The sequence below is a fragment of the Nycticebus coucang genome, chromosome 4 (assembly GCF_027406575.1).
Source record: "Nycticebus coucang isolate mNycCou1 chromosome 4, mNycCou1.pri, whole genome shotgun sequence".
In the NCBI taxonomy this organism is placed as follows: Eukaryota; Metazoa; Chordata; class Mammalia; order Primates; family Lorisidae; genus Nycticebus; species Nycticebus coucang.
In genome coordinates this window covers 116,331,257-116,346,824 of record NC_069783.1, presented here as the reverse complement: position 1 = coordinate 116,346,824, position 15,568 = coordinate 116,331,257, and the positions used below count along the sequence as shown (strand labels likewise).

The following is a 15,568-nucleotide window of genomic DNA, read 5'->3' as shown; positions in this document are numbered from 1 at the left end:
TCTAACACTCTGGGAGGCCAAGACAAGAGGATCGCCTGAGCAAGAGCAAGACTCCATCTCTAAAAACTAGCCAGGTGGGCTCGGCACCTGTGGCTCAAGCGGCTAAGGCACCAATCACATACACCTGAGCTGGTGGGTTCGAATCCAGCCTGGGCCTGCCAAACAACAATAACGGCTGCAACCAAAAAATAGCCGGGCATTGTGGTGTGTGCCTGGAGTCCCAGCTACTTGAGAGCTTGAGCCCAGGAGTTGGAAGATGCTGTGAGCTATGATGCCACAGCACTCTACCCAGGGTGACAGCTTGAGGCTCTGTCTTGGAAAAAAAAAAATAGCCAGGTGTCATGGTGGGCACTTGTAATCTCAGCTACTTGGGAGGCTGAGGCAAGAAGATCACTTGAGCCCACCCAAGAGTATGAGGTTGCTGTGAGTTAGGATGCTATGAGTTAGGATGCTGTGAGTTAGGATCCCAGTGCAGAGTGAGACTTTGTCTCTAAAAAAAAAGTTTTAGTGAAGTGTTCAAAGGAGAAAAATTTAAACCATATGGTAAAATGATAGTTTATTTCTATTATCTGTGATACTTGGGCCACCAGGATCATAGATTATTTGACTTCTTCATGCCTGTGTTGATTTGGGACATCGATAAGCAAAGAAGAACCTGCTAGTGGTGGTAGATTGTGAACTAACCTGTGTTTAGTCATGTTATAGATTTAGAATTGACAGCTACTGTACTGTTTTGCCTTTATAGCACTTCCCATTTTCTTTCTCTGGAAGTGAAACTTTGCTTTTGTTAGACGTTAAAAAAAATTGACATACTTTATTTTTAGGGCAGTGTTAGGTTTATAGAAAAATGAGCAGAAAGTACACAATTCCCATATATTCTCTTATCATCCGTAACTCAAGGGGTTCCTTATTATTAACTACTAGCATTAGCGTGGTACATTACAGATCCAATATGATGCCTTATTATTAACTAAAGTCCATATACTAAATTCATTCTTCATTTTGTGCACTTTGTGGTGTTTGTTTGTTTTTGTTTTTGTTTTTTGAAACAGAATCTGTCGCCCTGGGAAGAGTGTCGTGCGATCATCACAGCAATCTCAGACTCTTAGGCTGAAGCATTCCCCTTGCTTCAGACTCTGAGTAGCTGGGACAACAGGCGCCCACCTCAATGCTGAGCTAGTTTTTCTATTTTTAGTAGAAGTGGGATGTCACTCTTGGTAAGGCTGGTCCCAACTCCTGAGCTCTAGCAGTCCACCCACCTTGGCCTCCCAGAGTGCTAGGATTATAGGCGTGAGCCACCGAGCCATGCTTATTCTATAGGTTTTGACAAATACATGACATGATTCCAACATTTGGTATTATGCAAAATAATTTTACTGCCCTGAAAATTCCTTTGCTCCATCTATCCACCCCCTTTTCCACAACCATTGATTGTTTACTGTCTCTATAGTTTTACCTTTCCAAACTGTCATACAGGAATCATATAGTATATATAGCCCTTTTAGATTTGGCATTTTTTTGCTTGGCAATATGTATTTAAGGTTCCTGCATGGCTTTTTGTGTGTCTGTGTGCGTTTTCTCCATATCTTTTTATGTTTTGATAACATTTCTTTTTATTGCTGAAAAATATTATGTTGTGGGGTTTGTTCATCCACTTACGTTCTTTTTTTTTTTTGTAGAGACAGAGTCTCACTTTATCACCCTCGGTAGAGTGCCGTGGCATCACACAGCTCACAGCAACCTCCAGCTCCTGGGCTTAAGCGATTCTCTTGCCTCAGCCTCCTGAGTAGCTGGGACTACAGGCGCCCGCCACAACGCCCAGCTATTTTTTGGTTTGCAGTTAAGCCGGGGCCGGGTTTGAACCCGCCACCCTCGGTATATGGGGCCGGCGCCCTACCAACTGAGCCACAGGCGCTGCCCTCTTTTTTTTTTTTTTTTTTTTTTTTGAGACAGAGTCTAACTCTGTGCCCTGGGAAAAATGCCGTGGTATCATACCTTACAGCAACCTCAAATTACTGGGCCTAAACAATTCTCTTGCTTCAGTTTCCCTAGTAGCTGGGAATAACGCCTGGCTAATTTTTATATTTTTAATAGAGACGAGGTCTTGCTCTTGGCTCAGGCTCGTCTTGAACTCCTTGAGCTCAAACAGTCCACCGCCTTGGCCTCCTAGTATTCTGGGATCACAGACATGAGCCACTGCACCAGGTTGTATCCACTCAACTATTGAAGGACGTCTTGGTTGTTTGAAGTTTTTACACTTAATAAAGCTGCTTTAAACATTCATGTAAAAAAAATACAAAGAAAAATATGTGCAGATTTTTGTGTGGACATAATTTTCAACTCATTTGGGTAAATACCAAGGAGTGTAATTGTGGGATTGTGTGCTAAGAGTATGTTTAGTTTTATAAGAAAGCACCAAAGTGGTGGCTATACCATTTCACATTCCCACCAGCAGTGAATGAGAGTTCCTGTTCTCTACATCCTTACCAGCGTATGGTCCAGAGATTGGGTATTTATTTATTTATTTTTTTGGAGCTAGAACCTCAAGCTATCACCCTGGGTTGAGTACCATGGCATCACAGCTCACAGCAACCTCCAATTCTGCCCTCAAGCGATTCTCCTGCCTCCACCTCCCAAGTAGCTAAGACTACAGGTGCCTGCCACAATGCCCGGCTATTTTTTTGCAGCTGTCATTGTTGTTTGGCGGGTCCAGGCTGGATTTGAACCCGTCAGCTCAGGTGTGTGTGGCTGGCGCCTTAGCTGCTTGAGCCATAGTATTGATTTATTTAGAGACAGAATCTCCTTCTTTTCCCCAGGCTGGAGGACACTGGCACTGTCAGAGCTCGCTACAACTAATTTCTGGGCTCAAATGATTCTCCTGCCTCAGTCTCCCAAGTAGCTGAGACTACAAGCATCCAGCACCACACCCGGCTAATTATTTATTTATTTTTTTAGAGATGGGGTCTTGCTGTGTTGCCCAGGGTGGTCTTGAACTTCTATCCTCAAGTGATTCTCCCTCCTTGCCCTCAAAGTGCTGAGATTATAGACATGAACTTGGCTGCAGATTGTTTTGAGTTATTTATTTTCCTATACTGATTTGGGACCTTGATGGAAAAAAAGAAGGGACAGATAGACGTAGTAGGCTATGTTCTAGCCTGTCTTCAGTCGTCTTTTTTATTTATTTATTTTTCCTTTTTTTTTCTTCTTAGAGCTTTACAATTGCTGAACATCTCTGCATATTTAGAATTGACAGTTACTGGTCTGTTTCTCATTTATAACACTGGAAATGAATCTTTGAAATTTTTAAACTTTGAATAGTGATTGATTGCTTTTATTCCTTAACAGAATTTTATAGTGAGTTTCTACATTTCTTAAAATTTGGAATGCTGGGGCGGCGCCTGTGGCTCAAGGAGTAGGGCGCCGGTCCCATATGCCGGAGGTGGCAGGTTCAAACCCAGCCCCGGCCAAAAAAAAAAATTTTGGAATGCTAGGCCGGGTGCAGTGGCTCACATCTGTAATCGTAGCACTCTGGGAGGCTGAGGTGGGTGGATTGCCCTGAGCTCACAGGTTCGAGACCAGCCTAAACATCATTGAGATCCCGTCTCTAAAAATATCCAGGCATTGTGGCAGGCACCAGCTACTCAGGAGGCTGAGGCAAGAGACTCACTTGAGCTAAGACACCATTGCACTCTACCAAGGATGACCAAGTGAGACTCTTGTCTCAAAAAAAAAAAAAAAAAGACACTCAGACTACTTCCATGACTTGGCTATTGTGAAGAATACTGCAATGGACACGGAAGCACAGATACCACTACAAGGTGCTCATGTAATTTCCTTTGGGTATATCACATAATAGTTCTTTTTTTTTTTGTAGAGCTAGGGTTTGCCTATGTTGCTCAGGCCAGTCTTGAACTCTTGGCCTCAAACAATTCTATTTTTAAGGGCTGTGCCGGTGGCTCAAAGGGTTAGGGCGCTGGCCCCATATGCCAGAGGTGGCGGGTTCAAATCCAGCCCTAGTCAAAAACTGCAAAAAATAAATAAATAAATAAAGTCTAAAAAAAAAAATTCTATTTTTAATTTTTTGAGGAATCTCCATACTGTTTTCCATAATTGGCTATATCAATTATATTCCCACCAATAATACAAGGTTCTCTTTTTTCTATATCCTGGCCACACTTGTTTCTCTTGTTTTTCTGATAATACCTATCCTAATATGCGTGAGGTGATACCTCACTGTGATTTTGATGTGCATTTCCCTGATGTTTAGTGATGTTGAGCACTTTTTCATATGCCTGTTGGCCATTTTTATGTCTTTTATGGGAAAAATGTCTATTCAGGCCTTTTGTCCGTTTTTAAATTAGGATATTTGTTTTTTTTGCTATTGGAATTGTGTGATCTAGTCCATTTTTTAAAAAATTTTAGATTAATATGAGGGTACAGATGATTAGGTTACAATGTTTGAATTTCTTAGGTAGAGTACAAGTTGTAGTTGTGCCCCTCACCCAGGAGGTGTGCCATTCCAAATTTTTTTTTTTTTTTTTTGAGACAGAGTCTCACTTTGTCACCCTCAATAGAGTGCTATGGCGTCACAGCTCACAGCAACCTCAAATTCTTGAGTTCAAGTGATCCTCTTGACTCAGCCTCCCGAGTAGCTGGGATTCCAAGTGCCTGCCTCAGTGCCTGGCAGTTTTTTAGAGACGGGATCTCACTCTGGATCAGGCTGGTCTCGAACCTGTGAGCTCAGAGCAATACACTTGCCTTGGCCTCCCAAGTACTGGGATTATAGCCATTGTGCCCAACCCAGTCTGAGTGTCCATTGATGAATGAATGGATAGAGAAATTGTGGTACATATATACAGTGGAAAATTACTGAGCCTCAGAAAGCAGGAGATACTGCCATTTGCAACAACATGGATGAACCTGAAGGTTATTATGCTAGGTGAAATAAACCAAGCATAGAGAAATATTGTATGATTGCACTGTGTGTGTGTGTGTAATCTTCCGGTGGAGACCGGAAAACCCGCTAGACGAATTAATAAAAGAGCTATAACACTATGATCTCACGTCTATGTGGACTCTTTAGAGGTGAATACATATTAATAGAAATAGTAGAACCCTGTTTCCAGAGAGGGAGGAAATGGGGAGATGTAAGTCAAAGGTTACAAACTTGCAGTTAGGTAGGATGAGTAAGTCTAGAGATTCAGTGTTCAGCAGGAGGACTTTATGTACTGTATACTGAAAATTTGCAAAGAGAACGTTTTACATGGTTATATCCCATGCACAAAAGTATGTGAGGTGATAGTTAATTTGCTTGACTAGTAATCCTTTTAGTATGTATAGTGTATCAAAACATGTTGTATACCTTAAATATGTACAGGGTGTCCAAAAAGTTCATGTGCAGTTTAAAATTGCACACTATTTTAAATTGTACATGAACTTTATGGACACCCTATACAATGAATTTTTTTTTTTTCTCCTGAGACAGAGTCTCAAGATGTCGACCTGGGCAGAGTGCGGTGGTGTCACAGCTCACAGCAACCTCAAACTCTTGGGCTTAAACGATTCTCTTGCCCCAGTCTCCTGAGTAGCTGGGGACTACAGGCACCTGCCACAACGCCTGGCTATTTTTTGGTTGCAGTTTCATTGTTGTTTAGCAGGCCTGGGCCGGGCTCGAACTCGCCAGCCCTGGTGTACGTGGCCAGCACCCTACTCACTGAGCTACAGGCACCGAGCCTATAAAGACAAAAATTTTTGTCTTTCTTTCTTTTTTCTTTTTTTTTTTTAATGGAGTTTCACTATGTTGCCCTTGGTAGAGTGCTGTGGCGTCACAGTTCACAGCAACTTTAAACTCTTTGGGCTTAAGTGATTCTCTTGCCTCAGCCTCCCAAGTAGCTGGAAGTACAGGTGCCCGCCACATCACCCGGCGTTTTTTTGGTTTAGTTGTCATTGTTGTTTGGCAGACCCAGGCTGGGTTTGAACCCTCCAGCTCCGCTGTATGTGGCTGGCACCCTAGCCACTGAGCTACAGGCTTCGAGCCACATTAAGTATTTTTTATTTTTATTTATTTATTTTTTTTGAGACAGAGCCTCAAGCTGTCACCCTGGGTAGAGTGCTGTAGCATCACAGCTCACAGCAACCTCCAACTCCTGGGCTCAAGCGATTCTCCTGCCTCTGCCTCCCAAGTAGCTGGGACTACAGGCGCCCGCCACAATGCCCAGCTATTTTTTTTGGTTGCAGCCATCATTGTTGTTTGGCGCGCCCGGGCTGGATTCGAACCCACCAGTTCAGGTGTATGCGGCTGGCGCCTTAGTCGCTTGAGCCACAGGTGCCAAGCCAAGTATTTTTTATTGATAGAATACAGTCCATTTGATAGAATTGAAGCTGGAATATGAGAAAGGGTTCCTTTTAAATTTTATTTCCTTATTTCAAACTATTAAGAGGGCACAAGTACAGTTGTTGTTCCTTGGGTGAGGTCTGGGCTTTTAGTGTATCCATTACCCAAGTAGTGTACATCATGCCCAAGAGGTAATTTTTCATTCCTCACCTCTTTTCTACCCTCCCTCCTTTGTATTTGTAGTTTCCAGTGTCTTATTCCACTCAGTATACCATGGTACCCATGTTTTAGCTTTCACTTATAAGTGAGAACATGTGATATTTGATTTCCTGTTCCTTAATTACTTCATTTATTTAAATTTTTAAAATATTTCAAGTTCTTAGTAATTAAACTCATTAATTTCCAATAGATTAAAAATATTAATGTCATCTGTCATCAAAATATGTATAATCTTGAATCTTCATTAAGGACTAATATAACCTGATTATATTGCTTTTATTTATTTTATTTTATTATATATATATATTTTTTTAGAGACAGAGTCTCACTTTGTCACCCTCAGTAGAGTGCCATGGCATCACAGCTCACAGCAACCTCCAGCTCTTGGGCTTAGGTGATTCTCTTGCCTCAGCTTCCCAAGTAGCTGGGGCTACAGGCACCTGCCACCACCACGCCTGGTTATTTTTTGTTTCAGTTTGGCCGGGGCGGGGTTTGAACCTGCCACCCTTGGTATATGGGGCCAGCGCCCTACTAACTGAGCCACAGGTGCCACCCAGGTTTATGATTTTTTTTCCTTGAGACAGAGTCTCACTATCTTGTCCTCAGTAGAGTGATGTGGCGTCATAGCTCACAGCAACCTCAAACTCCTGGGCTCAAGTGATTATCTTGCCTCAGCCTCCCAGGTAGCTAGGACTACAGGCACCCACCACAACGCCCAGCTATTTTTTTTTTTGTAGAGACAGAGTTTCACTTTATCGCTCTCTGTAGATTGCTGTGGAGTCATAGCTCACAGCAACCTCTAACTCTTGCTCTTAAGTGATTCTCTTGCCTAGCCTTCCTAGTAGCTGGGACTACAGGTGCCCGCCACATCGCCCAGCTATTTTTTTGTTGCAGTTTGGCCGGAGCCAAGTTTGAACTCACCACCCTCGGTATATGGGGCTGGCAACCTACTCACTGAGCCATAGGTGCCACCCCAGGTTTATGATTTATTTTTAATTATTTTTATTTTATTTATTTATTTATTTTTTTTGTAGAGAGTTTTACTTTATTGCCCTCGGTGGAGTGCCGTGGCATCACACAGCTCACAGCAACTTCCAGCTCCTGGGCTTAGGTGATTCTCTTGTCTCAGCCTCCCAAATAGCTGCGAATATAGGCACCTGCCACAATACCTGGCTATTAATTTTTGTATTTTTTTAATTTTTGCTTTCAATTTCAGCTGACTTTCCCTCTTCTTAGTTTGAAGTTATTTTTTTTTTCTTTCTTTTCCGTTCTTCCTTTAGCGATTCTCTTGCCCTTTGCCTCCTAAGTAGCTGGGATTACTGGCGCCCGCTACAACGCCCAGGTTTTTTTCTTTTTTTTTTGTGGGGGTAGAGACTGGGTGTTACTTTGGCTCACTCCTGCTCATACTGGTCTTGAACCTCTGAGCTGAGGAAATCCACCCGCCTCAGCCTCCCACAGTGCTGGGACTACAGGTGTGAGCCACCACGCATGGCCCAGGTTCATGATTTTGTAACAGTAGATTAAATTACTTTCTAAATATCTGATAACAGCTTGTGTTTGTTTGTTTGTTTTGAGACAGAGTCTCACCATGTTGCCCTTAGTAGAGTGCTCACAGCTTACAGCAACCTCAAACTCTTGGGCTTAAGCCAGTGGTTCTCAACCTTCCTAATGCCGCAGTCCTTTAATACAGTTCCTGTGGGTTGCGACCTACAGGTTGAGAACTGCTGATAAGCGATTCTTTTGCCTCAGCCTCCTAAGTAACTGGGACTATAGGCGCCTGCCTCAACGCCCACCTATTTTTTGGTTGTAGTTGTTGTTTAGCAGGCCCGGGCCGGGTCAAACATGCCAGCTTCGGTGTATGTGACCGGTGCTCTATTCACTGAGCTACGGGAGCTGAGCCCCAGCTTGTGTTTTTTTCATATTTATTGTTGAAGGAATAATAATAAGTTTGTATAATTTCTTTTTTCACAGATTATCTTGATAATGGTAATAATAAAATGGCAATTCAGCAAGCAGATAAACTGTTGAAGAAACATAAGGATCTTCATTGTGCTAAGGTCAGTTCTTTTGACCTTGAGTTACTTGTATTTGGTGGGTTATATTTATAGGTCTTAACCATAAAGGGAAAAAATGTTTATTCTCTTTAGGGACTATTTGTGTGTTTTTAGAGTACTTTGTTTCCTGGTCACTTATATGCCATAAATAATGTTTAATTAAAAGATAGATGTTTATGGGCTCAGCGCCTGTAGCTCATGCGGGTAAGGTGCCAGCTACATACAGCAGAGCTGGCGGGTTCGAATCCAGCCTGGGCCTGCCAAACAATAAGGACAAGCTACAATCAAAAATAGCTGGGCATTGTGGTGGGCGCCTGTAGTCCCAGCTACTTGGGAGGCTGAGGCAAGAGAATCGCTTAAGCCCAGGAGTTGGAGGTTGCTGTGAGGTGTGACACCATGGCACTCTACTCAGGGCGACAGCTTCAGGGTCTTTCTCAAAAAAAAAAAAGGGGGGGAGCAGCGCCATATACCAAGGGGGGCGGATTCAAACCCTGCCCCGGCCAAACTGCAACAAAAAAATAGCTGGGTGGTTGGTAGGTGCATATAGTCCCAGCTACTCGAGAAGTTGAAGCACAAGAATCACCTAAGCCCAAGAGCTGAAGGTTGCTGTGAACTGTGTGACAGAGCTGTTGTTGGAGGTTGCTGTGAGCTGCGATAAAGTGAGACTCTGTCTGTACAAAAAAAAAAAAAAAAAAAAGAAAAGATAGATGTTTATGGGCAGTGCTTGTGGTTCAAAGGAGAAGGGCGCTGGCCCCATATAGCAGAGGTGGCAGGTTCAAACCCAGCCCCGGCCAAAAACTGCAAAAAAAAAAAAAAATAGATGTTTATTTCTTTGGATATTATTTATCTAATTTTATTTTTTTTGAGACATAGTCTCACTATGTTGCCCTGGGTAGAGTGCTGTGACATCACAGCTCACAGCAACCTCAAGCTCTTGGACTTAAGTGATTCTCTTGCCTCAGCCTCCCAAGTAGATGGGATTACAGGCTCCCACCACAGTGCCCGGCTATTTTTTGGATGGAGTTGTCGTTGTTTGGCAGGCCCAGGCTGGATTCGAACCTTCCAGCTCCAGTGTCTGTGGCTGGTGTCCTAGCTGCTGAGCTACAGGTACCAAGCCTATTTATCTAATTATTTAATTTTCACAGTGTTCTTGTAAGCAATATTGTATGTTCTTAATATGACTGAAATAGGAAACACTGGGCAGCGCCTGTGGCTTAGTGAATAGGGCGCTGGCCCCATGTACTGAGGGTGGCAGGTTCTAACCTGGCCCCTGCCAAACTGCAACTACAAAAAAATTAGCTGGGTATTGTGTCAGGTGCCTGTAATCCCAAGTACTCAGGAGGCTGAGGCAAGTGAATCTCCTAAGCCCAGAAGCTGGAGGTTGCTGTGAGCTGTGATGCTACGGCACTCTACCGAGGGCGATAAAGTGAGACTCTTGTCTCTTAAAAAAAAAGAAATAGGAAAAACTTTTGATTTGCTTATATTTTCTGTAAAAATAGGTTTGGTTTATTAACAACCTAGGTATACCTTACAATTTGTGCTTTCAGATTGGCTTTCTTTGATTCATATTTCTTTTTCTGTCCTGGTATGTTATTTTTTGAGACAGATTCTCACTCTGTTATCCAGACTAGAGTGCTTGTGGTGCCAGCTTAGCTCACAGCAAACGAAGTGCTAGGTTCAAGCTATCCTCCTACATCAGTTTCCTGAGTGAGGAGGCACTCTTGCTCAGGTTGGTCTTGAACTCCTGTGCTCAAGCAATCTTCCCTCCTCCACCTCCCATATATGAGGCGTGAGCTACTGCACCCAGCTTTTTTCTTCCTTTTTTTAATTTTTTGAAACAGAGTCTCACTTTGTCACCCTCAGTAGAGTGCTGTGGCATCACATTTCACAGGAACCTCAGACTCTTGGGCTCAAGTGATTCTCTTGCCTCAGCGTTCCGTGTACTGGGACTGTAGGTTCCTGCCACAACACTTGGCTGTTTTTAGAGACGATGTCTCAGTCTTGCTTAGGCTGGTCTCAGACTCCTGAGCTTAAGCAGTTTACTCACTTTGGCCTCCCAGAGTGCTAGGACTACAGGAGTGAGTCTTGGCTTTCTGTCCTTTTAGAAACTGATACTTCTTTTCTTTCTATCAGGTCTTAAAGGCAATTGGTCTACAGAGAACTGGAAAGCAAGAAGAAGCCTTCACCTTGGCACAGGAGGTGGCAGCCCTTGAACCCACAGATGACAACTCACTGCAGGCACTGACTATTCTTTACCGGGAGATGCATCGACGTGTGTTTCTTTCTTTTCATTATTTTTCAACCCGAACTAAATTTTTGGACATTTGTGATTGAGTTTTTTAGTTAGCTTTGCTGATGTACTTGTCATTTATGATATGAATAGATGGCAAAAGGGAGAATGATATATTAGCTGTGGTTTGTGAAGATTGTAGACAGAAAGGATAGTTACATGTATTAGGGTCCATGAATTGAGATTGCCTTTTTTTTTTTTTAGAGACAGAGGTTCACTTTATCACCCTCAGTAGAGTGCCGTGGTGCCACTGACCACAGCAGCCTCCAATTCCTGGGCTTAGGCGATTCTCTTGCCTTAGCCTCCCAAGTAGCTGGGACTATAGGCACCCTCCACAGCGCCTGGCTATTATTTTGTTGCAGTTTGGCTGGGGCCGGGTTTGAACCTGCCACCTTCAGTATATGGGGCCAGCGCCCTACTCACTGAGCCACAGGCACTGCCCATGTCCTTGAATTGAAATGAAAAAGTGAGATTGTTGTGATATTTTGTTTAGTTCAATGTAGGTCTTTTATTTTACTTTTTTTTAAATTCTACTTTTTTTTAATGTTTTATTTATTTATTTATTTATTTATTTTTGCAGTTTTTGGCCAGAGCTGGGCTTGAACCCACCACCTCCGGCATATGGGTCCCGCGCCTTACTCCTTTGAGCCACAGGTGCCGCCCAGTGTTTTATTTTTTGATACGGAGTCTCACTCTATTGCTCTGGGTGGAGTGCTGTGGTGTCATAGTTCACAGCAACCTCAAACTCTTGTTTGAACTCATGCTATCCTCTTGCTTTAGCCTCTTGAGTAGCTGGGACTGTAGGCACCACCACAACACCCAGCTAGTTTTTCTATTTTTAGTAGGGACAGAGTCTTACTCCTATTCAGGCTGGTCTCGAATTCCTAAGCTCAGGCAGTCTGCTTGCCTTTGCCTTGCCTTACAGAGTGCTAGGCTTACAGGTGTGAGCCACAGTGCCCAACCTCCTTTTACACTTTAATATGGAAAATTTGAAAAATAGACAAAACTGTAAGAGCATAATAAATCCCATGATGTTTTGATTACCCACCTTGAGCAGTTATCCAGCCATAGCCAGTTTTATTTTGTCTGTACTCCTCCTTCTGCCAGATTATTTTAGAGCACCTTCTGGATAACATACCATTTCATCTCTGAATAGATTTTCATTATCGATTTCTTAAATATATTATTATGAAATATACATATTGTTCATATTACATACCATGAAAGAATATATTTTATGTAAGATATGAGTGAATTTGTTGTGTAGTAATTAACACTCATGAATCCACCATCTTACTTAAGAACCAGAATATTATCTGTATTAGGAAGGCATCTTGTGTGTTCCTTACCAATCTTAGTTCCCCTTTTACTTCCCAAGAGAAACTTGCTATCCTGAATAGTTCTTTTTTTCTTGGTTTTCATTTCTATTTTTTTTCCAGACAGAGTCTCACTTTGTTCCCCTTGGGAGTGCTGAGGTGTCATAGCTGACAGCAACCTCAAACTCTTAGGTTTAAGCTATCAAAACTTAAAACTTTCATTTCAATTCAAGGACCCAGGCAGTGCCTGTGGCTCAGTGAGTAGGGCGCTGGCTGGGGCGCTGCCTCAGCCTCGCAAGTAGCTGGGACTACAGACGCCTGCCACTGTGCTTGGCTATTTTTTAGAGATAGCCAAGCTCAGGCTTTCTCTTTCTTGTTCTTGCTCAGGCTGGTCTTAAACTCTTGAGCTCAAGTGATCCACTGCCTTGGCTTCCCAGAGTGCTAGATTACAAGTGTGAGCCACCGTGCCCAACCCTGTCTTTTTTTTTTTTTTTGGTAGAGACAGAGTTTCACTTTATCGCTCTCGGTATAGTGTGGGGTCACACAGCTCACAGCAACCTCCAACTCCTGGGCTTAGGCGATTCTCCTGCCTCAGCCTCCCGAGTAGCTGGGACTACAGGCGCCCACCACAATATCCGGCTATTTTTTTTTTTGTTGTTGTTGCAGTTTGGCCGGGGCTGGGTTTGAACCCGCCACCCTTGGTATATGGGGCCGGTGCTCCGCTCACTGAGCTACAGGTGCCGCCCTAACCCTGTCTTTTTGAGACATTTGCACTCTGTCCCCCTGGGTAGAGTTCTGTGGCATCATGGTTCAAGCAACCTCAAAGGCTTGTTTGAACTCAGGTGATCCTCTTGCCCCAGCCTCCTTTGTAGGTGGGATTACAGGAGCCTGCCAGTACACCCAGCTAGTTTTATTTTTAGCGGAGAGAGGGTATGGCTCTTGCTCAGGCTGGTCTTGAACTCCTGAAGTCAGCCAATCCACCTATCTCAGCCTCCCAGAGTGCTAGGATTATAGGTGTGAGTCACCACACTGGGCCACCTTGCTTTTCTTCAAATATTCATCAAGTTTTAGCCAGGTGCAGTGATTTAGGCCTGTAATCCTAGCACTCTGGGAGGCCAAAGCAGGTGGATTGCCTGACCTCAGGAGCTCGAGACTAGCCAGAGCAAGAATCTATCTCTCCTAAAAAAACAAACAAACAAATAGGAAAACTAGCCAGGTACCTATAGTCCCAGCTACTTGGGAAACTGAGGCAAGAAGATTGTTTAAGCCCAAGAGTTTGAGGTTGTTGTGAGCTGTGATACCAGGGCACTCTACCCAGGGTGACAGAGTGAGACTCTGCCTTAAAAATAAAGAAATAGTAAGTTTTTTCTGTAAGTAATGCATGATTAGCTTTGCTTGGTTTTGAACTTCATGTAAGTGAATTTGTACTATATAAACACTAACTTTTTTATCTGATATTCAAGTTGTTGTAGTTCACTTTTATTGTTTTTTTTAGAGACAGAGTCTCATTTTATCACCCTCAGTAGAGTGCCATGGCATTACAGCTCACAGCAACCTGCAGCTCCTGGGTTTAGATGATTCTCATGCCTCAGCCTCCCAAGTAGCTGGGACTACAGGCGCCCACCACAACACCTGGCTATTTTTTTGTTGCAGTTTAGCCAGGGCTGGGTTTGAACCCACTACCCTTGGTATATGGGACCGGTGCCCTACTCACTGAGCCACAGGCGCTGCCCTATTCACTTTATTGTTATAAAAGTTTTTCTTTTTTGAGTGACTACATTACAATCTTAAGAGTGTAGTTGTTGGATCATAAGGGTGTATGTTTAGCTTGAAAATAAGGAAAGATAGGCAATGCCCATAGCTCAGTGGGTAGGGCGACGGCCACCTACACCAAGGCTGACGGGTTCGATTCCAGCCTGGGACAGCTAAAAGCAACAAGGACATTTGCAACAGAAAAATAGCCGGGTGTTGTGGTGGGTGCCTGTATTCCCAGCTACTTGGGAGGCTGAGGCAAGAGAATTGCTTGAGCCCAAGAGTTTGAGGTTGCTGTGCGCTATGACTCTACGCCACTCTACTGAAAAAAAAAAAAAAAAAGATAATGTCATTTTGTTTTCTCAGTATCCCAGAAGTTCATGATTTTTTTTTTTTTTTTTTTTTTTGAGACAGAGTCTCACTATGTCACCCTCAATAGAGCTGTGGCGTCATAGCTCACAGCAACCTCAAACTCCTGGGCTTAAATGATTCTCTTGCCTCAGCCTCCCAAGTAGCTGGGACTACAGTGCCCGCCACAACACCTGGCTATTTTTGGTGGTTTTGTTGTTGCAGTTGTCTAGTTGGCCTGGGCCAGGTTCAAACACGCCACCATTTGGCACTGTAACTGCTGTAGACATCGAGCCATTTTATGATTTTTGATTGCTCCACGTCCATGTGAATGTTTGGTATTTTTTATTTTTTATTTATTTATTTTTTTAGACAGTTTTATTTTGTCCACCTCAATAGAGTGCCATGGTGTTGTACCTCATAGCAACCTCAAACTTTAGGGCTCAAGTGATCCTCTTGCCTTAGCCTCCCAAGTAGCTGGGACTACACGCACCCACCACAACATCCAGCTGTTTTTTAGAGAATGGGGTCTTGCTCTTGCTCAGGCTGGTCTCGAACTCCTGAGGTCAGGCAGTCTAACTGCCTCAGCCTCCCAAAGTAACACGTGGTATTCTTTTTTTTTCTGTAGAGACAGTCTCACTTTATTGCCCTCGGTAGAGTACCGTGGCATCACAGCCCACAGCAACCTCCAACTCCTGGGCCTAGGCGATTCTCTTGCCTCAGCCTCCCAAGTAGCTGGTACTGCAGGTGCCCGCCACAACACCTTGGTCTTTTTTTTTTTTTCTTTGACACAGAGTCTCACTATGTCACCCTTGATAGAGTGCCATGGAGTCACAGCACACAGCAACCTCAGACTCTTGGGCTTAAGTGATTCTCTTGCCTCAGCCTCCCAAGTAGCTGAGACTAGAGGCACCGGCCACAACATCCGGCTATTTTTTTTGTTGTAGTTCTTTAGTAGGCCCTGGCCAGGTTTGAAGCCACCAGCCCCAGTGTATGTGGCCAGCGCCCTAACCCCTGAGCCACAGGTGCCAGGCCAACACTTGCTATTCTTAACCTTTAAAATTTTTGCTAACCTGGTGGGCGGAAAATGTTATTTTATAGTTCAATTTTGTTTTTAATTCTTATAAAGAGTTAGGATATTTTGATTATTTAGAGATTATGTTGGTTTAGAGATTTTTCCCTAGTGTTAATTTTTTTTTGACATAGAGTCTTACTCTGTTGCCCAGGCTAGAGTGCGGTGGCATCATAGCTCACA

The 15,568-nt window shown here is 43.4% G+C and overlaps 1 protein-coding gene and 1 non-coding gene across 2 annotated transcripts in view; one reads left to right on the top strand and one right to left on the bottom strand.

Moving 5' to 3' along the window:
• NAA25 (N-alpha-acetyltransferase 25, NatB auxiliary subunit) overlaps positions 1 to 15,568 on the top strand; it is an 86,295-nt gene that overhangs the window by 13,130 nt on the left and 57,597 nt on the right. The window contains exons 2-3 of the mRNA XM_053590247.1: positions 8,525 to 8,610; positions 10,741 to 10,879. Coding sequence (XP_053446222.1) covers positions 8,525 to 8,610; positions 10,741 to 10,879 — 225 coding nt within the window. The remainder of the gene's footprint in view (positions 1 to 8,524; positions 8,611 to 10,740; positions 10,880 to 15,568) is intronic.
• On the bottom strand, positions 4,993 to 5,055 carry LOC128585207 (U7 small nuclear RNA). The gene has a single exon (XR_008379937.1). It is a non-coding gene; the product is annotated as a U7 small nuclear RNA (small nuclear RNA).